General features: G+C 40.2%; 3 protein-coding genes across 3 annotated transcripts in view; all 3 read right to left on the reverse strand.

Annotated features, from left to right (window-relative positions):
- The window catches only part of LOC120573374 (serine protease FAM111A-like), a 30,972-nt gene extending 24,776 nt beyond the window's left edge, over positions 1-6,196 (reverse strand). Inside the window, exons 1-2 of the mRNA XM_039823080.1 lie at positions 6,116-6,196; positions 5,632-5,695 (exon numbers count right to left, since the gene is read on the reverse strand). The gene's annotated coding sequence lies outside the window, so the exon portion shown is untranslated. The remainder of the gene's footprint in view (positions 1-5,631; positions 5,696-6,115) is intronic.
- A 4,128-nt stretch (positions 6,197-10,324) lies between these two features.
- LOC120573375 (serine protease FAM111B-like) lies at positions 10,325-14,430 on the reverse strand. The gene is made up of 4 exons (XM_039823083.1): positions 14,302-14,430; positions 13,332-13,403; positions 12,845-12,895; positions 10,325-12,748 (listed from the first exon to the last, which is right to left on the reverse strand). The coding sequence occupies exons 2-4, from the start codon at positions 13,347-13,349 to the stop codon at positions 10,952-10,954; spliced, it is 1,866 nt and encodes a 621-aa protein (XP_039679017.1). The 5' UTR covers positions 13,350-13,403; positions 14,302-14,430; the 3' UTR covers positions 10,325-10,951.
- Positions 14,431-16,452: 2,022 nt separating this feature from the next.
- LOC120573376 (serine protease FAM111A-like) lies at positions 16,453-23,854 on the reverse strand. Its single transcript, XM_039823084.1, has 6 exons — positions 23,749-23,854; positions 22,748-22,833; positions 22,467-22,577; positions 19,176-19,337; positions 18,425-18,466; positions 16,453-18,333 (listed from the first exon to the last, which is right to left on the reverse strand). The coding sequence occupies exons 2-6, from the start codon at positions 22,817-22,819 to the stop codon at positions 16,498-16,500; spliced, it is 2,223 nt and encodes a 740-aa protein (XP_039679018.1). The 5' UTR covers positions 22,820-22,833; positions 23,749-23,854; the 3' UTR covers positions 16,453-16,497.
- Between the last annotated feature and the right edge of the window lie 727 nt (positions 23,855-24,581).

The raw sequence follows: 24,581 nt of genomic DNA on the forward strand, positions 1-24,581 counted from the left end.
AGAAGGATCCAAGAGAATAAAGCATTAGCGAGCAGCTAACAGAATTAGGGCTACCGCTGTCTGAAAATACTGGTTAGCTGATTGGATAAACCATCTTTCTATCACGACCTAAACCCGCCTCAAAACCAATGCTGATTGGCCCGGTCGTTTGGCAAACGGCTCCATATTTTCTCTATCTCAAGATGCCAGACTGATCTGGGAGTGGAAATCTGGAGCTCCCGAGATCAGGACGCTCTCACGAGGCTAACTGGACATGGCTCCATGCTGTGTTTATGATCCTGCTGAACCAACGGGAATACTCAGAATTCTCGAAGGTGCGAACGACCTTCTGCAGCCCCTCCCTCTGGCCATTTTGTGACCTCTCCTTCCTCTAGGAGTTTGGTGGAACAGGCTTTGGAATTCACGAGCAGGCCGCTAATCCAGGATGTCCAGGATGCCCACATGTTGGTCATGATTTCTTTTGTCTCAGAGGCAGATGCTCTGAGGCTTTTGTCCACAGAACAGTGTCTAACCATACTGTGTGGGCCCAACAAATGTGTCTCCAAATGTGTCCTCATTGACAACTTATGATAGAATCTTACTACCCCACACTATGTGCAAATGAAAATGTACATCATTTCCGTTTCCACATAGGCTGGTTGTGTGTTTATAATGTCAGTGGTTACTTTCACATAAATTGAGTGAAAAATGCACTGCCCACAGTCTGAGTGCCGACCTACTGTAGACTGTAGGCTATATAAAATGGTGCAGACATAAGGAGATCTACTGACGAGTGGCAGGACCTGTGCAGATGAAAATTATGTATTTAAAAGTCTCAGTGTTCAGCTTTCAGTATGTTAGTAGCTTCTAACGGATTCTCTGTGGTTTGAAGTGAAGTTATTTTAGGTTTCATGTTTGCTTATAGGAGTTGCGTTACATTACTGCTGATAAAGCCCCAACATTTCCTGATTTAGCTGCTTCATAATAAAAGCATTCAAAAAAATATTTTTATTGTGAAGAACTTATTGGAAATAAAATCTGTTTCACAGATGCTGCTATCACGCATTTCACATGCAACTCCAAACAGCGCTGTAGTTCTGGTAATGCGAGAAAAATAAGTAACAGAAGGAGATAACATAAGAGCAGGAAGTTTTGCAGTAGCCCAATGTCCTATATTGGTGAATTTGGGGATGTTTTATGAAACTAAAAATAACCTTATTTTTAAGGCAACAGCGCTGCAGAGAGCCCAAGACAGCCGGAGACAGCATTTAGGAACAAAAGCACAGAAACACTACTAACAAAATATGGTAACGATCCAGAACACCCGATTCACTCAGTTGTTTCTGTGACAATAGAAATACATTGAATGAGTAGGCTAGCCTACATATTTCAGCTCACAGTTGAGTATGCAGTCTTTCATATGGACACAGGACACATTCCCGTTCAAACCAACTCAAAATGCGTTTTTTGCAATCCGATCTCAATGCATCTTCAATGTGTCCTGAGTGTTTTAACCTGTACTTAGAGCCGTCCACTTGTGATTTGATCAATCAGGATGGATGTCAGTGCCAGGTGAAACAGGGTCTATATCCAACAGCCCTGTCTCATTGTCTGTCTGTCTGTCTGTCTCTCCTAGGCTACATATCCCTCCTCCCCTGCTTTGCCACTTTTGTTGCAGTCAACATTCATCCACACATTCTTCACTCATCCATACACTCCACTCACCACTGATTACTCACCACAGCTCAGGTTTTGTGAATAGTTATTTTGTTTGTTTAGCAATAACACTTTAATTGGTACTTCTGACTGGTCCCCCCTCTTTGTCACATTCTTTGGGCAAGTGTGTCAAGTGTTTGACACCGTCAACACACACCTAGCAGATAGGAACTGAATGAAAATGTAATTGTTGGATCCCTTTTTCTCACAGTTTCATTATACGATCAATGTTTTAGAATGTATTCATAAACAGACAATAATAACACCATACTGTATAATTAAAGAAATAACCTGGGTGTCTTACCTTGACTTTAAGTAACTGTCTCTAATAAAAATGAAAAAAAGGGCATGCTGTGGCAGAACTAGGTTGTGGCACACACTCTCTACGCTGGGTGTGTCTTTATATGGGTTTATATTTCATTAACCCTTGACACACTGTTACAACAAGCGCTAATCCATGAGCCAGTATTCACAAAAAAATCAATTCAATTAACATTTCACAATACTGATGCACAATATATTGGTAGGGGTGTCACAATTCTCCAAATCCTTGATTTGATTACATTTTTGTATTCTAAAGTCATGGTTCGATTCGTGTCTGTTTTTTTTTTAAAGCACAGATTGCCATTATTCGAATAATATTTGAAGATTTAATGCTCTAATGCAGCCTGTTATTAATATGTAGTACACCATTGTCAATGCCAAAATAAGCATGTGGTTGTTGTTACACGTTCTGTCCACTAAAGGGACTGCAAAATCAACCTGGCCTTGAATTTCCGATACACCGATCTCTGTTTACATTATATTCCACCACGAGCACACAGTAACAAACACAAATCAACAGAACTCTGTAATGAAACATTATCTAACAAGTGTAATGAAGTGGCTCTGTTGTAAAGGCTAACGGTGCTCGGTTAGCACAATGACATCACGTTAGAAAGCATAGCCGAAACGATTTGTCAATAAATTAACAAGTAACAAAAGCATTACCGACGATGCAAACGACATTACATTAATAACTAAGCCAAACCGTGCTGTAAAAACTATTTTAGATTTATAAGCAAACCTGTTTCTTGCTGATTGTCAGGTTACTGAGAATACAGCTGCCATGTTAGTCGTGCTGCCAGTGGAAGAATATGGTACATGCACATAGCAGAGCTTGTGAACTGTGGCTTTTTTTGTCGCAAACGTTGTCAATAGAACTCACTGGAAATCCAAAATACTTCCACACCAGCGACTTCAGTGAAAGAGGAGGGGGTGAAAGTTCTGTCAATGGGTCTCCTGCATCTGCAGTTGCCAAGCTATCTTTTGACTGGTTGTAGCTAAGTTAGAGGACGTTGACTCGCAGCACTTCAACACGTGACGTGACATGGGGGAGTGGCAGCATTGACGAGTTAATTTTTTAATTTGAAGTTCGAGAGTGTGACTTTGAGAGCGTAATAAGCCATGGCTTCAGCCTACACCTTTTCGGTTACCACCCTTGTTTCTAATGAATTTGCTGTACATATATTACGTTCTATGTTCAGTAACCCAATAAACTTTCATTCATTCACTTGATTTCGAATTAAAATGGAAATCGTGACACCCTTATATATTGGTGGCCCATATATATATAATTGGCCAGTAAGTAAGAAAATATAATTATTGTCAGTTCTAATGCGTCTTAGCACACACAAGACCGAGCAGAGAGGAAAAAGAGGAGGAAATGACAGACTTCATGTTATTTTTACATGAGTCAATCCACCTATCAAATCTGTTGAACAACCAGAAAATAAACACACTCTTTCACAGAGTTGTAAAACGTGCTTTTTCTGGGTGCAGTTGTTCTGCTGGTAGTAGTAGTAGTAGCCTAGAAGGCTTGTAGTAGGATTGCTGACCAAACCAACCATAATATTGACAGTTCACTTGTATGAATTAATTAAAAATATCGTTTTGGAACATACATTGTGAATTGATGAAGGACCTGCCTTCCGTCCCTAATGCAAATTTGCTTTTCCTAGGATGGCGAATCATGTCCCGTCCTATTCTGTCTTACTCTGCCTCTGATTGGCTTACCCTGTAATTCTTACTCCAATCCTAATCAATCTCACTCTAGTGTGAGGAAATCTTGTAAAAAAAAAAGCCATTGTGGTACTATATTGCAATATAATTACATAACAAGCTACATAAGTCTTAAACTTGTTTCCCACCAATGGCTAAACCAGGGTTATACCCAGGTTGACCGTGTGTTTGAATGGGGTAACCCTCCTCGATCTACTCAGCTTCGTGACCCAGGTCGCCAGGTGGGTTTGATCAGGCTAGGGTTGATTTAAATGTGAATCGCACACGACCTGGGTCAATACCAGCTGGGGGCGGGACAAATTATGTGATCTTTTGGAAATGTCAGTGGGCAATAACCTGTAAGCCTGTAAAAACCCAGCGTTGGAACGTAAACATATAAAAATATGTAGTGTTTAATTCTCTCTGCACCGCCGCTCTTACTACCTCTCTTTTGCACAAGACACCCATCTTGCAGCCTGCAGTTCAGTGCGGCTACTGGGTAGCGTGAATCTCTCTCTTTTATTTTTAAAATGGGTCGTGAAGCAGTCAACAAAGCCCAACTTTACTTGAAATGAAATCACACAAAGGGAACTGTTCTCCCCCCATCTTAGGGGCCGTCCACACGGAAAAGTTTTTTTGTGCAAACGCACGTTTTGCATCGTTTGGGCCGACCGTCCAGACGAATCCTGCAAACGCACTGCCTGAAAACGCACTTTTTTGAAACCAGGTCTCAGGGTGAAAAAATCCGAAAACGGCTCTCGTTTGGCTTCGTATGGATGGTGAATACGGATCCGTATCGATGATGTCATCGCCACACCCCTCTTTTACACCCTCTCCCACGGCCGCTGACGCACACAACTGCGGTGAAGCTAAGCGAGCATGTCCCATCTCCATGGTCAAACCAGCTCACTTCATCTAAATACTCTGCTCCCTGACCCTTCCCTCTGGATTCTACACAAGATATATTGCTAACGTTATGTAGCCAACGTTAAACATCGCTAAAGTAGCTGACCGCTAAAGTAGCTGACCGCTCCAGCAGCGAAGTAACGTTAACGTTAGCTGCTATGGCTATCTGTTTATAAAGTGGAAGTAGATAACTTATCAACTAGCTAGCTAATCTGTCTGCTTATCAACTCCCTGAACAGATTATAGTAACTTTTACCACGGCTTATTGTAGAAAGGCAACTGCAAGAAAAACGTATAGATTATTAAAAAGACATCATTCATGGATCATTGATGTTTGTTTGACTGCCGATGTTAGAGCTAGCGAACGTTAGCGCGCTAACGTTAGCTCGCTGCTAGCGCGCCGCAATCATGCAAAATAAAAAGCAATCCAACAGCATATTATACAACGTAAACAAAGACACGTTTTCTTGCGGCAACCTTTATAAAATGAGCAGTGGTGAAAGTTATTATAGTCCACGGATATATTAAGAGAAAATGATAATCTAGCTAGTCATGTTATGATGGGAAGTGGAAGTGACTATGCTCTTCTTCTCCGTTTTTTTTGGTAAATTTCTGTAGCAGAAACAGCGCCGCCTATAGGCCTGGCATATGAAGTAGCGTATTGAGTCATTTACAAGTGGATTCGTTTGGACGCAACTATTCTTGAAACGAATCCAGGGAAGACGGGTAAAAAAAAGATTGTTTTGGTACGTGTGGACGGGGCCTTAAAATAGCCAAAAAATCAATACTAGAGTAATCTAGTAACCTTTCAGCTACTGATTATATTTGCTTTAGAACGTAATCACTGCAAAAATATCATAAAATAAGCTTTATTTATCTCTCCCTACTATACAATGACAGATTCAAGTAGCTACAAAACATTATTTCTGCTGGTATACAGCTGGACGGGAGTACAGTATGTGATGTTAGCTGTTCACGTGTAAAGCTTACCTCTCAGGGAGTGGTTAAATGGAGTGTTGGGGGATGGGCAGCAAAGAGCTAATATGTTGACTGCCTACAACAGAAGAAATTAAACAATAAAGAAGTTCACAAAGTTCTCGACACAGAGATAATTTAACACAAATTGAAAAACCCGGTGACCTGATGAGTTAATTTCAGCATCAAAGTGTTCTGTAATTAATCATGATTTAATCAAGATGTTAGACATTGACTGACATTGTTTTAATACCAAGCAAATGTCAAGATGGCTATTAACAATACAAACTTATGTATTTATTACTCAGTGTTATAAGTACCTACAGACGTACTATGAAAGAATTGTTTTAGCTTGAACTGAAAAAAAAAGTAATTCTTTACATTTCATCTTCTCATGTTCCAGTGTTTGGCTTAGATAAGTAGTTTTTAGCCATTTATATCTATAATGTATCATAAACATAAGACCATACTGTACAAAGAAAGAATTGGGGTGTCTTACCTGGACTTTAATCAACCAGCTCAGCAAGATGGCGCACAGTGTTTGAGCATAGTGTAGTCGTGGCACACTCTCTGTCTAAGCTGGGCGTGTCTTTCATCGGAGTTGTTCAGCTCGTCATGTTTCATGGCATATATTAAATTAAATCAACCCTTCTGAGTCACACTGTTACATGACGCCCAAATTCATGACGCAGTATTCCTCAACATATCTACTGTATATTCACTCAACATTCAACAGTTTACACGAAACAGATCCTAGTTAAGCAAAATGCCCAATTCAATCACCCAAAACAAGAACATTTAATGCTTAAAGTGATACCTTCTGTACTAGACAACCTGATCCTGGATATAAAATGAATTTGAACAGAGGAAACATTTTAGCTGTTGTTTTTGCTGATGCCCACTTCAGTCTACATGTTTATTGGCATACTACAAGTACCGCACTTGAGGTGCACAGTAATTCAATTTTCTGCTACTTTCTACTTCCACTCCTCTACATCTCAGACAAAAATATAAATATATTACTATGTTTTTTAAAGTTACCCGGCTTTTATGTTGTTTTGTATATTTGCATTACTGTAATAAATTAACATGTGTATTCAGTCAAAGCGTGTCTCCTCAGTTGCCTCCATCCAAACCAAAAGAAAAAAAACGTACATTTGTTAAAGGACAATTCCGGCGCAGAACGAACCTAGGGGTTAATGATAGATGTGTACCCACTCCATCGCTCTCTGGGACATGTTTTCATGCAAATTGAATGTGTTTATAGCTTGAAAGAAGCTAACGCGGACCGCTGATCAGCTTACAACGCTAGTACTCGGGGCACAGGGAAAGTAAAAACAAATTGCTATTTTGTACCACTAAAAAGGCTCAAAATATCACCAAACTTCAAACTAATCAGCGGTCCGAGCTAGCTTCTTTCAACCTACAAACACATTTGATTAGCATGAAAATATGGCGCTAGAACAGTAACCTGTATTATTGAAAATAAAAATTGGCATAGAAACAACAAATATTGGCACTGAAAAATGTTGAACTGAAATATAAAACACAAACATCAAAAAGTAATAATTTCACAATGCTATTTTATTTCACTTTGACATTTGTTTGCATTATGATAGGTTTTTCAATGTCAATCTACATTTTTTCTTGATGTCTGACTTTTTTCAGTAAGTTTTATTTTTTTTTTAACGCTGTCAGGATTTTTACAATGTCACTGGTTTTCAGTTTCAAATTTCTGTCACTGTTTTGGCGTAGGGAGGAGGGGCCTGAGGGAATAAAAAGGGTGGTGATAATTCACAAAAAAAATGTATTGGTTGAAAATGTTTCAGCTCTTTAAAAAAAAACTGTAATGCATTTAATATTTGTTACCGTAAAGTGGGGTTTCAAAGCCCACAGCAACACCATTGAGAGAAGAATTACCTCCACATCAAATTAACCAACAATCAATAGCATCCTTTTTTATAATCCTAATCCTATTTTCAGATTTTTGAAATTTGGGTTGTAATTTCTATCTATCTATCTATCTATCTATCTATCTATCTATCTATCTATCTATCTATCTATATTTAGAGTTTAGATTCTCTGCCCGACCCGAGCCCGCCGTTATTTTCTGCCACTATCCTCGGGCCGGGCCGGGCCGGGCCGGACCCTTGATCAAGCATTTGTTTGTTTTTTTATCATTACTTTAGCCTAATTGGGTGGGGAGAAAGCTATGCCATAATAAGCTATATTTAGGCCAAATTAGCCTAACAAATGTGTCCAAAAAGTTGGACTACAGTTAAAAAATGCAACATGTGTCATGCGCGGAGTCTCCTCCTCTCGCACGCATCACACCGGGGCTGCGGGCTGTATTGTGGAGCTTAAGTGCAACATGGAGCTTGAGGATGTAAAGAAAAAAAGAAAAACGGGAGAATTGAGCAAGTTTGGAGGAAAGTCGGAGGTATGGAACCATTTTAAACAAGTCGTGGGCAGTGACAACATATGTGTCGGCTTTGTTGAGTGCATTAAGTGCGGCCGCTGTTCGCCTATGACAGCTGATAAAACGGAGAAGTCGATGATGAACAGACACATGAAGCAGTCTCGCCATGGCAGAAAAGATGATAGTCAGCCTTCAACGTCCTCTTTTGTTACTTCTCCAAGCATAGGCTCCCCCTGAGGGCGAGGCAAGCGGGCAAGCCCTCCCAGAGAAATAGCCTTGAGTTTTTTTTTTACGTTTCTTCATTCAGATCCATTTGCGATCCGTTCCATTCTGAATAAACTAACAGCGCAGTTTACATGCTTCGCTCCTGTTGCATTATTCATTAAGATAATTTTAAACAGATTTTTGCAGTTCAAGCAACTCTGAATTGTAGTTGAGAACGTCAGTTATGACGGCCCACGGATTAAAAAAGTGTCGGGTTGAAATCGGCCGCGGGCTCATACAGTGCCGAAAGTATTCGCCCACGTCTTAATATATTGTATTTCAAACTTTTTAACAAATAAAATGGTTGCAAAATTATTCAGCCCTACTTTAGTGCAGCAAACTTCCAGAAGTCAGTGAGGTCTGTGTCAATGTTAATAATGTGTTAGGTGTGTGTAATCAAGTTAATGCATGTTGTTGCGAGTTAAGCGAGAGATATGGACAGACAGGTACTGTTGTGAGAAGTTTAAAGCGTTTGACAAAAGATTTCCAAGCTTTTCCCAAGGAGCACTGTCAGCGATAATATGTGGAAGGAGTATCAGACCACTACAAATCTACGGACCCGGCGTCCTCTAAACTTTCAGCTCATACAATGAGAAGACTGATCAGAGATGCAGCCAAGAGGCCCATGATCACTCTGGATGAACTGCAGAGATCTACAGCTGAGGTGGGGAGACTCTGTCCATAGGACAACAATCAGTCGTATACTGCACAAATCTGGCCTTTATGGAAGAGTGGCAAGAAGAAGCCATTTCTTAAAGATATCCATAAAAGTGTTGTTTAAAGTTTGCCAAAAGCCACCTGGGAGACACACCAAACATGTGAAGAAGGTGCTGTGGTCAGATGAAACCAAAATCAACTTTTGGCAACAATGCAAAACGTTATGTTTGGCGTAAAAGCAACACAGCTCATCACCCTGAACACATCAGTCAAACATGTGGTGCAGCATCATGGTTTGGGCCTGCTTTTCTTCAGCAGGACAGGGAAGATGGTTAAAATTGATGGGAAGATGGATGGAGCCAAATACAGGACCATTCTGGAAGAAAACCTGTGGAGTTGCAAAGACTGACTGATGGGATTTGTTTCCAACAAGACAATGATCCAAAATAACAAAATTACAATGGAATGGTTACAAACTATCAGGTGTTAAATGCCAGTCAAAGTGATGAAATCGATTGTGGAGAACTGTGCTGTTCAGCTCCATCAACACTGAGCAGTGTTTTGAAGGTAAGTCAGTTCGTGTGCAAAATGTAGAGTACCCACAGCTGTTGAAAAGCCAGTTTAACTTAAGGGGTGATTTTTGCCCAATTTTGTTTTATTTGTTTAAAGGTTTGATTTAAATTTTTATTCGTTGTGTATTTTGTTGTTTTCAGTTATATTTTTGTTTGAGTGTGAAAGGTAGTAATTTTCAGGACGTAATTCCAGTTAATGTCGGGCCGGGCCGCGCTCGACAAAACGCACGTGGCTCGGCGGGTCGGGCTTGATTTTTTGGGCCCGATCTAAGCTCTAATCTATATATACTGTGCATATGGGCATACCTGGTATACATACCCATTCACAAATTGGGCTGAAAAAAGAAACTCACAAAGTCTTAAAAGGTGTTTTATGCATCTTGCGGTCAGCGTGGCCTGGGCCACTATGTGCGGCGGGTCTGCCGACGTGTGCACCTCCAATATTTTGTAACGACGCATTGCAATGACTGGCGACAGAAGAGGAGAAGTCCGTTCTAGGAGCCGCTGTGACCGCTACTTTGATCGCTTTGACCGCAATCAGTATGAACAACCAGAAGGTTTGCAATGACCATGCACGTTGTCCGCAATACCTGCAAGAGGCATTAAACCCTTTTAAGGCTTCAGTATGTTTTAATGAAATTTGTTGGATCATAAAAAAATGTGTCTTTAGATTTAGTGTCTTCTCCTCTGAAACATTTGCAGGATGTGCTCGATCGGCCAATATAGACAGTGTTGCATAACAATAATTAGAAATCAATGACAGGAAAGAGATTTTGAAGAGAACAAACAGGTCTGGTCAGATCAGATTACTTTATTGGTACTAGTAGGTAAACTAGGTTTACAGTCTAAGAGGCATGCAGGACATCCTTAAAACTTTGTAGACCACCACGTAACATGCAATACACAAAACATTAAAACATACAGTATAAAACAGACAGTAAACATGGATAAGAAACAGTACATGACCATATTGACTTGTGCAGATATATGCAGAAATTCTACAGGTGACTTTTAATATCATACAAACAGGTAATATGGGTAATACAGTCTGAAGTATCAATTAAAAAATTACAAGATCAACACAAAAAACTAAAACAACACCAAGAAAAGTTACTTAACTATGACATTTAGGCTTTCACAGAAGAGTCAATGTTTCTGATTACATTACACCAAACATCAACAATGGTAAATCTAGAATACAGTATTAAAATAAGTGTTGGTTATAGGAGGGTTATAAGTTTAGTAAAAAACCTGTTGGCATCCAGTTCACAGCCCCAAAAATACACTTTGTAAACAAAAAGAGCAGGGCAGCAGTACAATTTGTTGGGATGACAACGGGTCGGTTAATCATTTGGTCAAAATAAAGATTTTATAAACTCTAAAATAAGGTATGCAACCAGATGCGTTTTGAAGGTCTGAATACTTAATTAAAATCCATTGGCTCAATGTCCAAAAGCTCCTCAGGGTCTGCTGGCTCAACCACAGACTTGAAGATCTTTTCTAGGTCTGGGTTTCCCTTCACTACCTTCTTAACTCTCTCCAACAGCTTCTCCTTTCCACTTCCTTTTAGCGTACTCACAAAGTGTTTAAATATAGTAAGCAGAGGTTGGGCAAACTCTATCACACTGTTGTCAGAGTTTTGGAACTGATAAGCATATCCTGCGGTGTGCAAACCAAAGACTCGACCACGAGCATTAAACACTGGGGAGCCAGAAGAGCCGTGATACATGAAAGTGTGGTAGGTCACTACTTTGTCTGCTATTCTTCCACCCATCATTATGTTTTCAATCCCTTGATCTTTGAGAAGGTGACAGATTGAGTGTATAGTTACAATACTCTCTTTGTATGGATGTAAATGATCAAGGACAGCATGCTCCCTCTTCTCTTTCTCAATGATAAATGTAAGATCCATTTTTTTCACTCCTCCTGCTGGGTGACCAATAATACAGGCTTCACCATTCCAAGGCATTGGACCAAAAATCTTTAGGAGTCCTGGTGGCACCTTCATTTGTGTGATTTTCCTTGTTGTATGGTTGTAGTTTTCACCCACAGGCATTATCTTAAATATGGCATAATCAAGATCACCCTCACTGTAGCAGATATCAGGGTGAGCCAGCTTGAAGTGGTACTGTTTTGACTCAGGATCTTCAAAGAAAAAAGACACATCTGTACCCTCCTTCAACGTTTGTCCTTCGACAAAACCTTTGAATATGTGTGCGTTGGTCAAGATGAAGTCGTCAAACAGCACAAAGCCTGTTCCCTGAACATCCCCAACAACCACTTTGCAAACTGACTGGCCCAGTTTCAGCAGCTTCCTGACTCTGTGAACTTCACTGAATGACTGTTGGATCTTCCCAAAGTTTTCCTTCCTCAGGTTCACTGCTTTCTGATAAGAATCACCAGGGAATCTACTCTCCAACAATGTTTTGAGATCTAGAGACTGGCGGCGCAGTATTTCATAAATCTCCTCAATGTCGACACTGTTGCCACTCTTTTCGATCGCTGCTCTGACACTGATTCCTCTCTTTTGCATCGCTGCTCTGATTTTTCTCTGCTGTGCTTCATCTACAGCTGGCGTTGGGTCACACATCTGTGGTGAATTATTTGATGAACGCGAGCTATCATTTGCTGCCCTCTTCCGTGGAAGACATATCTTGAATTTTTTATTATCCAGGTTGTCGACCTTCTGTATTTGTTCGGTGATGCATTTCGGATTTTTATTGTCAGTCAGAGTGAAGTTGCCGAGGTCATCAACGAAGCGACCATCTCTTTTCAGAGCCTCTTTGACAGTCATCCCCTTCTCCCCATAGACACACAGATACTTGAACTCTTTGACAACATTGTTTACAAAACGCTTCTTTTGTTTGGTGTATTTTCCTCCGATTGTATCTATGTAGAAGACAGAATACTTGTCCTGTGACTGTATTGGTCTGTAAAGTTGGTCTCGGGCTACTTCAACCTTTTCTTGTTCGAATGATATGAACAAAGACTCACCTTCCCCAATACAAGAACAAGGGAAATGTGTTGCAACAGTATATTTTTTATCCTTCTTACCCAGCTGAATCACAACATTTTCATCTGGACACGACTTCATCTTCTTCCCGTACTGCTCTGTAGATTTTATCACCTCCAGAACGGTGCGCGGTTGATCACAGTCAATAGCGTATTCCTTTGAGTCAGAAGAACTGAACGTCACGGTGAAATGATGCAAATGTCCGACCTGCAGGAAACCAGAGTGAAAACAAAAAGTTGCACAGTCTTGTTAATGTCATAAACATGCAGATTTTTTGTGCATGCAGTGTATTGGTCAACTCACCGTGCGATCAAAATGGCTTTCCTCCTTCACTCTCGCTTGGCTGCTAGAAGTCTGCAAAATCAGAACAGGATTTAGATTTACTTTTTTAGGTTTAAAGGGTTTGGTAAAATACTTGATTGCAATACATTTCTGACACAGCTGTTTTAAACATATTCTGAAAATTAGATAAATATAAAATGCTGATTAAAAGTAAATTGTCATTTTGGTCTAGACAATTTCATATGCACCTATGTATATATATGAACTCTTTCTACCTTCATCTCAAATAACAAATAGAGCTACTAGGGCTGGGCGATATGGCCTAAAAAACTACGGGAGCCCAGAGGGGAGCATCGGCGGATGTTAAAGAGAAAAAACAATTGTCATTTAATCAAGTCGACGTTAACTACACATTCAAGTTAATCGATAAAATTGATTTATCGCCCGGCCCTATAAGAGCTACACAAAATATGCACATGAATCCTTTCAGGTCGACACTGGAACTTACCTGGTGTTTCTCGGCCATGTTTTCAACTCAATTTTATTTATTTGAGGGATATTTAGAGACGACAGCTTGCTCCTGTAAAGACCATGACATGTTAACACAAGATACCTGATAAAAAAAGGAATGTCAGTAGGCCAGTATCCAGGGTTATTTTTCGGAAGCACTTGATAATACAGCCTGTAACAGCGGTGCACTGGTGCTACATGTACAGCATATAGCAAAACCCTGGACTCAGATCATCACTACAAAATATAATCAATTAATAAAAAATATGAATGACTTTTACTCACATAACGTTCTCAAGTCATGTCTATTTATATAGCACATTACATACAACAAGGGTAAACTCATGTGCTGCAAAAAAAAATCCTGAATAAGAAAAACATACTAACAACATATAAGATAAGGAGGTATTACATATATTGTATATGGAAACATATACTGTAAGATAAGATAAGATAAAAACGAGACAAAATAGACCTAGTATTACAATAAAAATGGAATAAGTAGGTATTATTTTTTTTAAAAGAGAATAATGATAAAAACACTGCTTCTGAGATAAAATAGCCTAATTCAGCCGTTAACCACATACGTTAAAGATTGACTTAAAACTAAAAACTTGTGAAAAAATGTTTTAGTCTGCTTTTAAAAACAAATACGAGTAGTTCATGTGGTGGAAAGTTCCAGAGCTCAGAGTAGTTCATGGGGTGGAAAGTTCCAGAGCTCGAGGTTTTCAAAAAAAAAGTGGTGCGTACAAAATGACCACCGAAATCGACGCCTATGAGCTAACACACATTAAACATGGCTTGACAGCAACATCAGTTGACAAAAGTACAGAAGTAGGCTCCATTATAACAATGTTACAGACCGTCTTTAGCATAATAATAAGCCTATGGGCCGGCATGAAATAGAGTAGCGACTGGTGGAGTTTTCCTCTACTAACAAATGATTATTTATACTTTTTCTAACTCACCACTGGATCTTTTCAGTCACTGTGTCTCCCGACAGAAGAATGCCGTTAACTTTCAGCCTAACAATGTTTTAAAAACAGTAGCTTACTGCGGTGAAAGCAACAAGACGTCCGCCGTCTTCCAGGTGAGAACGTCTTTGAAAAGCCCTCGGTTATCCGGCAGAGAGCCGATGAGAAGAGAAGAGAGTGCTGATTTGCTACTCTGCTTTGTAACGAGTCACCCGATTGGCTCAGATCTGTATCGCTCAGAAGCACAGATGCTGCATTCATGTAGTGTCGGAATAATCGGAAGAAATGTGATCCCCCACTGGAAAAATTCGAAACGACTCAGAACGTCTGCGAAAATATGACGTAGGCCTACACGAGTTGCCGAGTATACGTCATATTAAGCAGAAACATGACAAACATAATGTAAATGTTGGGTTGATGGTAACTAACCTGTTATTAATTAGTTTACATATTACATATTTTTGTCCACATGTAATTAGGTTGTAAGCGTAGGATTTGGAGATGGGGGTTTATTTTTATTTTTTAATTTGACCTTTATTTAACCATGTAGGCCGTTGAGAGCAGGTTCTCATTTGCAACGGCGACCTGGCCAAGAAAAGCGTAGGCGTGCAAGACGACAAATAGTTTCACATTCAATCCAGTTGGGTTGGGGGACAGGATGAGGAGGAGGGAGGGGTGAGCTAGCCTCCGTTTTGTTGGAAAATACTTCGAACGTCGACAAGAAGTAATGTCACCCAACATCACTTAGAGCACCTTTAAGATTCACACATCATATAGTAAATGACTTACATTGTGCTCAACATTTCTAACGCACAACAAAACTAACCTAAAAACAGACCTGAGAAGACAGTTGACAGAGGAAGGTGAAGCGTGGCTCAACAGTTTACTCTCCTGTACTGGACTGCACCAGCTATGCTTCAATTCAAAGGTTGTATTATAACTTTACAATTCCATCCAATAATAATAGGGTGCCTCATGTTGTAGTTTACGGTTTTCACCAATCGATGTCACTGTTGTTATTTTGTACTAGCTGTGGATTAAGGTAGTTGTGATCACTGTGGAGATAGGTCTGGCTATGTGAGACTTGTTATTACCTTTAGTCATCATTCATGTGTTTGACTGAAGTCTCTATGACGGACAAATTAAAGCATGGGTTTCATATTTCGGTGTAATCTCCACACTGCTCCATCAGATTTCCAGGTCAAAGGTCACATTTGTTCGACTTTGTCTGAGCGGATGTGCTCGTTCGGCCAATGGAAACACTGCTTCACTGTATTATTGTGTCATTATTCTAGCATGTTTCATCACCATATTTGGTACAGACTACAAATTGTGGTATTGTACTCTAAGCCTGTTCATAGTCTGGATCGCAAGTGCAGGGACATTTTGGAAACGTAATGGGAGCGTACCTTTAAAGCTTTACAACAATAATAAAATAATTGACAGGAAACAGATTTTAGAAAAACCAAACACATTATTTTTAATATAATACAAACAGAACACATCAGAAGGATAAATGTTATACATGTAATTAACTTTAAAAGATCAATAAAAAATGTTTTTATTCTAACCTGTACACAACAAAATGCAAAAAATTGGCCTAAAAAAGTTACAATAGTTAACTATGATTATAAGATTGTGGCAAATCAACAGTAGATGGTTCTAATTACAGTACAATAAACAGCAACACACGAAGGCTAGAGTACAGTCATGATGATATAAAAGAAACAGTTTAAAAACAAAAATTTAAAACGGTTGCTATAATTATAACTCCCTAACCCAAGCTAACACTTAAAAAAACATTTAGTAGAGTATTCTACCGGCTGGCATTTGTCACGGTGCCACTGAGTGTAAGAGGGCGACAGGGGGAGGTATGTCCCTCTTTGGCTAATGTATTTTAAAGATGGAGGCGCAAGATGGCGGCCGTCATTCAGGCGACTTGCTCGTATGTATTCTGAATGATTCTGAATGGCAGATTCTACGCTTACGAGGATACTTTGATTAGTTGGTGGAAGTAATTACACATGAACGAGCACATATTTGTGAAAGAACAAAAAGGGTTCTTTGCTAAGAATCAACTAAAAAAAATTACAGAGCTAGATTTGGTAAGCCAGTTGATCATTTAAGATTAAAGATTTTATGAACTACAAAACACCTATTCAGCCAGTTGTGTTTTGAGACTCTGAATACTTAATCAGTATACATTGACTGACATGAGTCAGAGCTATCCTCATGTTCCGCTGGCTCAGCCTTGACCTGCACTTCCTGCAGCTCATCTACAGACTGGAAGACCTTTTCTAGGTCTGAGTTTCCCTTCACTTCTTTCTTAACTCTCTCCAACAGCTTCTCCAGTCCTCTTTCCTTCAGCAACCTCACAAAGTGTTCAAATATAGTAAGCAGAGATTGGGCAAACTCTATCACACTCTTTTTGTGGTTTTGGAACTCATAAGGATATCCATCGGTGTGCAAACCAAAGACTCGACCACGAGCATCAAACACTGGGGAGCCAGAAGAGCCGTGATACATGAAAGTGTTGTAGGTCACTACTTTGTCTGCTTTGTTTCCACCGATCATTATGTTTTCAATGCCTTGCACTTTAATAAGGTGATCCCTTAAGTAGACAATGAAATGACTGTCTGTGTATGGATGTAAATGATCACAGACAGCCTGAACCCTCCTCTCTTTCTCAATGATAAATGTAGGATCCATTTTTTTCAGTCCTCCTGCTGGGTGACCAATTAAACAGGCTTCACCATTCTCAGGCATTGGACCAAAAATCTTCAGGAGTCCTGGTGGCACCTTCATTTTCTTTGTTTGTGTTGAGTGGTTTGATTTCTGGCTCTCAGGGTTGAGCTCAAGTACGGCATAATCAAGATCACCCTGAGTGTAGCAGATGTCATGGTGAGCCAGCTCGAAGTAGTAGTAATTTGTGTGCGGCTCAGGATCTTCATAGTTAAAGAGAAAGTACACTTCTATACCCTCCTTCAACTTTTGTCCTTCGACACAATCTCTGAATAGGTGTGCGTTGGTCAAGATGAAGTTGTCAAACAGAACAAAGCCTGTTCCCTGACAAACATCCCCAACAACCACTTTGCAAACTGACTTGCCCAGTTTCAGCAGCTTCCTGACTCTGTGAACTTCACTGAATGACTGTTGGATCTTCCCAAAGTTTTCCTTCCTCAGGTTCAGTGCTTTCTGAAAAGAATCACCAGGGAATCTACTCTCCATACGTTTTTTGAGATGTGTAAACTGGCGGCGCAGTATTTCATAATTCTCCTCAATGTCGACACTGTTGCCACTCTTCTCCATCGCTGCTCTGACACTGAGTCCTCTCTTTTCCACCACGGCTCTGATTTTTCTCTGCTGCGTTTCATCTACAGCTGGCGTTGTGTCACACATCTGTGGGGAATTATTTGATGAACGCAAGCTATAATTTGCTCCCTTCTTCGGTGCAAGACATATCTTTAATTTTTTTTGATCTAGGTGGTCAACTTTTTGTGTGCATTCAGTGATGGAATCTGGATCTGCATAGTCAGTCAGAGTGAAGTCGCCGAGGTCATCAATGAAGCGACCGTCTCTTTTCAGAGCCTCTTCGACAGTCATCCCCTTCTCCCCATAGACACACAGATACTTAAACTTTTTAACAGGAATGTTTCTAAAAAGCTTCTTTGATGTGGAGTTTGGCCCTCCCACTGTATCGATGTAGAATACTGAATACTCGTCCCTTGACTGTATTGGTGTTTGAGTTTGGTCTTGGGTCACTTCAACCTTTTGTGATTTACTTGATATGAGCAGTGACTCATCTTCCCCGATACAAGTACAAGGGAAATGTGTTGCAACAATTAATTCCCTTGCTTCACCCAGCGCTATCACAATGTTTTCATCTGAACAGTTCTTCATCTTCTTCTTATAGTTTTCAGTTGATTTTATCACCTCCAGCACTGTACGACGATGATCACAGTGAATAGGGAATTTCTTACTTTCAGTAGGATTGAATTTCACTGTGACACGATGTAAATGTTTATCCTGTAGGAAATAAGAGTGAGAAAAAAAGTTGCACATCCTTGTTGATGAAATAAATATACAGACTGTTTGTGCATGCATTGTGTCTACTCACCGTGGAACCATCGCCGTTCTCCTTCTTCACTTGGCTGCGTGTCTGCAAAATGAGAAAAGAATTTAGATTTACTGTTGTAAAAACATTAGGCCTCATTTATGATAAGTCTGTGCACACAGATTTCATCTTAAAAGAAGGAGAGTACCAGTATCCTCATTGATTTATTTTAACAGTTGCTTATGGAGTGCGGGGCAAATTTAAAGAAACACAAAATGGTATTGTTGAAGCAAAAAAAAAAATAACCGTCAAACATTCAAACTTTGTGGAGAAATTGTGCACTTTTCTCCTCCATTTCATTAATTTTAGCAAGGAAGTAGGCTGCTGTAGTTTCGATTTTTGACAATTTTAAGATGAGGGGAGAAAATATCTCTGTTTAATATCAGTAAAAGAAAAGTTAGGCTTTGCTGTCTCATTTAAAAAACAAAACAAAAAAAAACCAGAAAAAAAATAAAAAGAGATTTGCATATGGATTTTCCGGCAGTCACATTGAACTGCAGGCATGCAGACAAGCCCATTCCATCGAACCACTTCCTCAATTGACTGCACCCAGCTTCTTTAGCAACGTGGACAAATATAACCTTAACTGCTAATATTCTATAATCATGTCTACAATAATAGAAATATCTCTTCATGACACAGCTGTAAGAAATTGATAAGCTGCTAGAATATCAAATGCATCAAATAATAAGAGCCTAATCATTATTTTCTCTTTAAACCATATCAAAAACTAATTGTATTCCAATCAAGTCACCTGAGAACCTGTAGCTCCACCTAGATTGGACCCTGCATCTTTGCTTGGCTGAGAGAATTTGCCTCCGTCACCTGGATCAGACCCTGCAGCTCCGCTCTTAGCTCCGCCTGGAGCTCCACCTGGCTGTGTTCTCTCTGTCAAACGGCTGCTGCCAGGATTGTCCTGATGAAATAATGATGGCATTCACAAACAATCAAATCAGTTGGACAATCTGCAGCTAATTCTGTATGGTAAATATATCCATGTTGGGGGGTCCATTGAACGCGTAACATGGGCGGACGGTTCGTGGAGCGTATGTGCCGCTGAATGTATCTTTTAACTAGGGATGCACCGAATCCAGATTTTTGAGGTTCAGCCCAATACCCAATCCACTGGTTAAGATTCTACCGAATCTGAAACGGAATAAATTACATTACATTACATGTCATTTAGCAGATGCTTTTATCCAAAGCGACTTCCAATTAAGCGCTTTCAACCCTGAAGGTGCAAACTCCAGACAACAAGTAGTAAGTGCAAGTACATTAGCTTTAAATAAGCAAAACTACAAAGAGCCATATGAAAGGGCAGCTTCAAGAAATATATATACATTTTCTTTTCTTTTTTCTCTCGAAATACCGAATCCTACTCCCATCCTCAGTCCATTAAAACAGTAAACACATTCATTGCACCATTAAGCAAACAACGCCCACAGCCTCTAAAATAGTTAAATATAACAACTTCATTTTGAATTCTCACGCTCTTTTCACATCGTAGCACATCGCTATCGCCAGATGAGTGACAATTTTGTTTGGCAAATTTTCGCTAACCAGTGTATGATGAAGGCATGTTGGGTGGGTGAAATTAGAAAGCTAATGTTAGCTAGCGAGCAGCAGCCGGCCGTTTTGTCGCTCCGCTCCCACTGTAGGGAGACCGGGAGAGCCACTGTCTGGTTAACACCAGTTTTTAGCTGTGACTGTCCTTCCTTTGCTGTACCTGAAGTTTCTGCATTTAGGCTGCTGTCTGAAGATTCCTTCATGCACAACTCGTATTCTTTCGGATGTTTCATACGCAAATGTTTGAACAGCGGCCATGTTGTGTATTGTTTAGGGTCCTCGCCACCACGAGACAAATCAGCATTGCAAATTGAACATGTAGCTGGACTTGAATGGCCTTCTTTTGACTGAAAGTATTGCCAAACAACACTTTTTCTGCTCACGAGTTCCATTTTCACTTTCTCCCAGCCTACTGCATTGAACGCTCCACCTACGTAAACACCTTCCCGTCAAAAAGCCCAATATTCAGCCGAATCCAAAGCCAAATCCTGGATTCGGTGCATCCCTACTTTTAACTGGCTACACCATCTGCACACACACTCAGCGTAGGATTGTGTGAGTCACAGATGAGACTGAGAGCTTTTGCTTTGGGATTGTTGGTATTTCTTCAGTTTCTGGAGCCGGCACAGCGCTGTGAAAACGTCAATCTACTGTCAGCTGTCATCAGAGAACGCAGGGGAGGGAAACAAACTTCCAATATGCTCATTGACAGTCATTAAAGGGATACTTCACCGATATAGCATTCAGCTTTGTATCAGTAGAAACCCGATAGTATTTCTGAATGAACGTGCCTCCCTCCCTCATGTCCCCCTGAGACGAGAGATTTCTGCATTTGGGGCCTGGAAAAAATCTTCCGATGACGTAAAATGACGATTTTTGCGTCATTGGAAGATTTTGGGCCAGAGGCAAAGGACTACAGCCAGTAGTAGGATCTACTTCCGTATGTTTTCAACACGCCCACAGGGGTTGAACTGCCGAAGTCTGGCCGAGGTATTCCGAATGAAAACGACTGTCAGCCATCTTGAATCTTCGCTAAACAGGCTTTCCGGTTTTCAGCAGAAAACATTTACAACAATTATCTGCATTCAAACTACCGGACGTGTGTACCACCGGGATACATCGGTACAGATCGGAGAATATGGAGGAAACGTTATTACAGACGCAATACTCGGCACACTACGTGAGCCGCTTCGCACGGAGACCAGCGGTGTCGCTCAATGCCGCTAGCCGGCTAGGGGACATCCTCATCGGCTAGGTGGAAAGCTAACGCTAGCTGTCCACCTGTCCCAGCCATCCTGCTTGCAAGTGTCTGCTCATTAAACAACAAGCTGGACTACATCCTCCTTCAACGAAACTCCCCGGATTTCTCTGCTGTGTTTTTGTTGTTGTGGAAACATGCCTGAACAACAGTGTACCGGAACGGGACTATCCAGCTACCAGGCTGCTCGCCGGCCCGTGGAGGTGGGCTGTGTTAAACGGACTGGTGTAGAAATAAAATCCAACTAGCTACTGCTAACTGCTGGTGGAGCTTGTGACTGTTAAATGCCGACCATTTGACATTCCACGCTAATTCACGGCTGTGTTTATACTCTGTGTTTAGCTACACCAATGCTAGTATGCGTTAGCTGAACTTTACGGATCCTGCTTGCAAGTGTCCGGCCATTTAGACCACAAACTGGACTACATCCAACTTCAACGACACCCAAACGTGAGTTCAGAGACTGCCGTGTTTTTGTTGTTGTGGAAACATGCCTGAATAGTGTACCGGACTGTCCAGCTACCAGGCCTGCTAGCCCTCCGAGCTAGAGATGCTCTGTCGCCAGGTAAAAGAGGTGGGCTGTGTTAACACCGAGTGGCGCAGAAATGTGGTGATTTGTATCCATTTAACTGCTAACTGCTGGTGGAGTTTGACTGTTAAATGCCGACCATTCTACATTACACACTAATTCACGGCTGTGTTTATGCTCGGTGTTTACAGCCCACCAAGCGCTAATGCTAGTATGCGTTAGCTGAACTTTACGGAGCCTATAAAGTGTGTGTACTAAATGTAGCCTGTTCCGTATGTCATTTTTATATAATGTCGTTTTTATATATGTTAAATGTGTAACACCACTTGAGTCACGATGAAACGTTGTTTCGTGTATATGGTTGAAATGACAATAAAACACGCTTGAGTTGAGTTGAATGCCTCTGTCGGTCTGTCAAGCGGTAGGCGTGGCTTGGGAGTGGACTCAAAGCAACGAAGCAGGTGCATTCTGGGATTTGGTGTTTTTCATCCATATAAGACCAAAACACATTTTCTGGTTTTTCTCGGCCTAGAAGGCACCAATTTCAATTTTTTTTCACATTTCTACTACATAAGTGACCCAATTTAAAGATATATTCAGCTTTCCAGCGGTGAAATATTCCTTTAAGTTGTTTCCTGTCCATCGGTAGTTTAATTTAACCTGCAGGCTGCCATTTCACAATAAGAGCTCACCTGAGAGCTTGTAGCTCTACCTGGATCAGACCCTGCAGATCTGCTCTTAGCTCCGCCTGTAGCTCCACCTGGCTGTGTTCTCTCTGTCAAACGGCTGCTGCCAGGATTGTCCTGATGAAATAATGATGGCATTCACAAACAATCAAATCAGTTGGACAATTCTGCATGGTAAATATATCCATGTTAGAGGTTTTAGTTTACTAAACATTGAGGCTACACAAGTTACAGATTCAGTCAAAGATACGTTTTTTTCAAATATTAAAGAGGGTTGTTGAACTTACAGGTGTGCAGGAAAATGATGCAATGTCCTGCATCTTTTGCTTTTTTGGAGGATTGTTCTTTTCGAGAGGCATTTTCAAAATGACTCCTAAAATGACAAAAAATAAAGTAATTTGGTGTTAACGTGACATCTTTGAACCAATTTACATTACCAAGACGTAAACGCCTCGCCCACATTCATATTTGAAATGTAATATTAGTGATGCCACTGATTGAAAGCCAGCCTAGTTTTTCAGCCCATAGACTGTGTAAAAGTTGCTCCCTAAGCAAGGACAGCCCGCCCAGCTGCTTGTTGTAATTTGGTCAACCAATCACAACAGTGGGCCAGCTGACCAATCAGAGCCACACTGTGCTTTTCAGGAATGCTCGCCAAATGCTCAAACAGAGGAGTGGCAGCAATGGACAGTATGAGAAACATAATATGAATTTTTTGAACATCAAAGCATATAATATTTAAAAATAAAAGAAACAATACAATGTAATAATGGATTAATAAAACACACATTGTTTTAAAACCTTTTTTTTTTTTAATTGTAAGTAAAATGGAAGATTTAAATAATAAATGGATTAAAATTGATTAAACTGTAGAAAACAAATACAGTGCAGCTGCAATGCAGCCATGCTATGTCCCAAATTTAACTAAATAATATTTAGGTGTAGAGACATTTGTAAAGAAAGCAGATTGTTCTTTTATATACAAGTGGCTTAAAAACAAATACGAGTAGTTCATGTGGTGGAAAGTTCCAGAACTCGAGGTTTTCAAAAAAAAAGTGGTGTGGTGCGTAAAAAATGACTCTTGACGAAATCGGATATTAAACATTTCTTGACAGCAACATCAGTTGACAAAAGTACAGAAGTAGGCTCCATTATAACAATGTTACAGATCGTCATTAGCATAATAATAAGCCTACGGGCCGGCATGAAATAGAGTAGCGACTGCCTGGTGGAGTTTTCCTCTATGTATAAGCTTAACAAATGATTATTTATAGTTTTTCTAACTCACCACTGGATCTTTTCAGTCACTGTGTCCGCCGACAGAAGAATACCGTTAACTTCAGCACAACAATGTTTTAAAAACAGTAGCTTACTGCGGTGAAAGCAACAAGACGTCCGCCGTCTTCCAGGTGAGAACCTCTTTGAAAAGCCCTCGGTTATCCGGCAGAGAGCCGATGAGAAGAGAAGAGAGTGCTGATTTGCTACTCTGCTTTGTAACGAGTCACCCGATTGGCTCAGATCTGTATCGCTCAGAAGCACAGATGCTGCATTCATGTAGCGTCGGAATAATCGGAAAAATGTGATCCCCCACTGGAAAAATTCACTCAGAACGTCTGTAAAAAAATGACGGAGGCGTACACGACTTGCCGAGTTTATGTCATATTAAGCAGAAACATGACAAGCATATGTAAATCTTGGGTTGATGGTAACTAACCTGTTATTAATTAGTTTACATATTACACATTTCTGTCCACATGTAATTAGGTTGTAAGCGTAACTTGCATTTTTCCTGGTGATACTTACAGACTTTAACCTAAGTAACATTTTCAATGCAGGACTTTTACTTGCAGCAGAGTATTTTTATAGTGCGGTATTAGTACTTTTACACAAGTAAATGATCTGAATACTTATTCCACCGCTGCTCACGTGTGTGTGTTGTTGTATTTTAAAACGCTGTAATAAAGCATGTGTTACATAGGAGAAAAGAAGCTGAAAAAAAATTATTTATGCCGAAAAGTTGGAAATATTTGTTAAAATTATTTAACGAAAAAATATATTGTTTAAGAAGCGGTATCGAATTCACAGTATAGGTACTGGTATAACATTTTTTAAATGATAACC

The sequence above is a fragment of the Perca fluviatilis genome, chromosome 14 (assembly GCF_010015445.1).
Source record: "Perca fluviatilis chromosome 14, GENO_Pfluv_1.0, whole genome shotgun sequence".
NCBI lineage: Eukaryota > Metazoa > Chordata > Actinopteri > Perciformes > Percidae > Perca > Perca fluviatilis.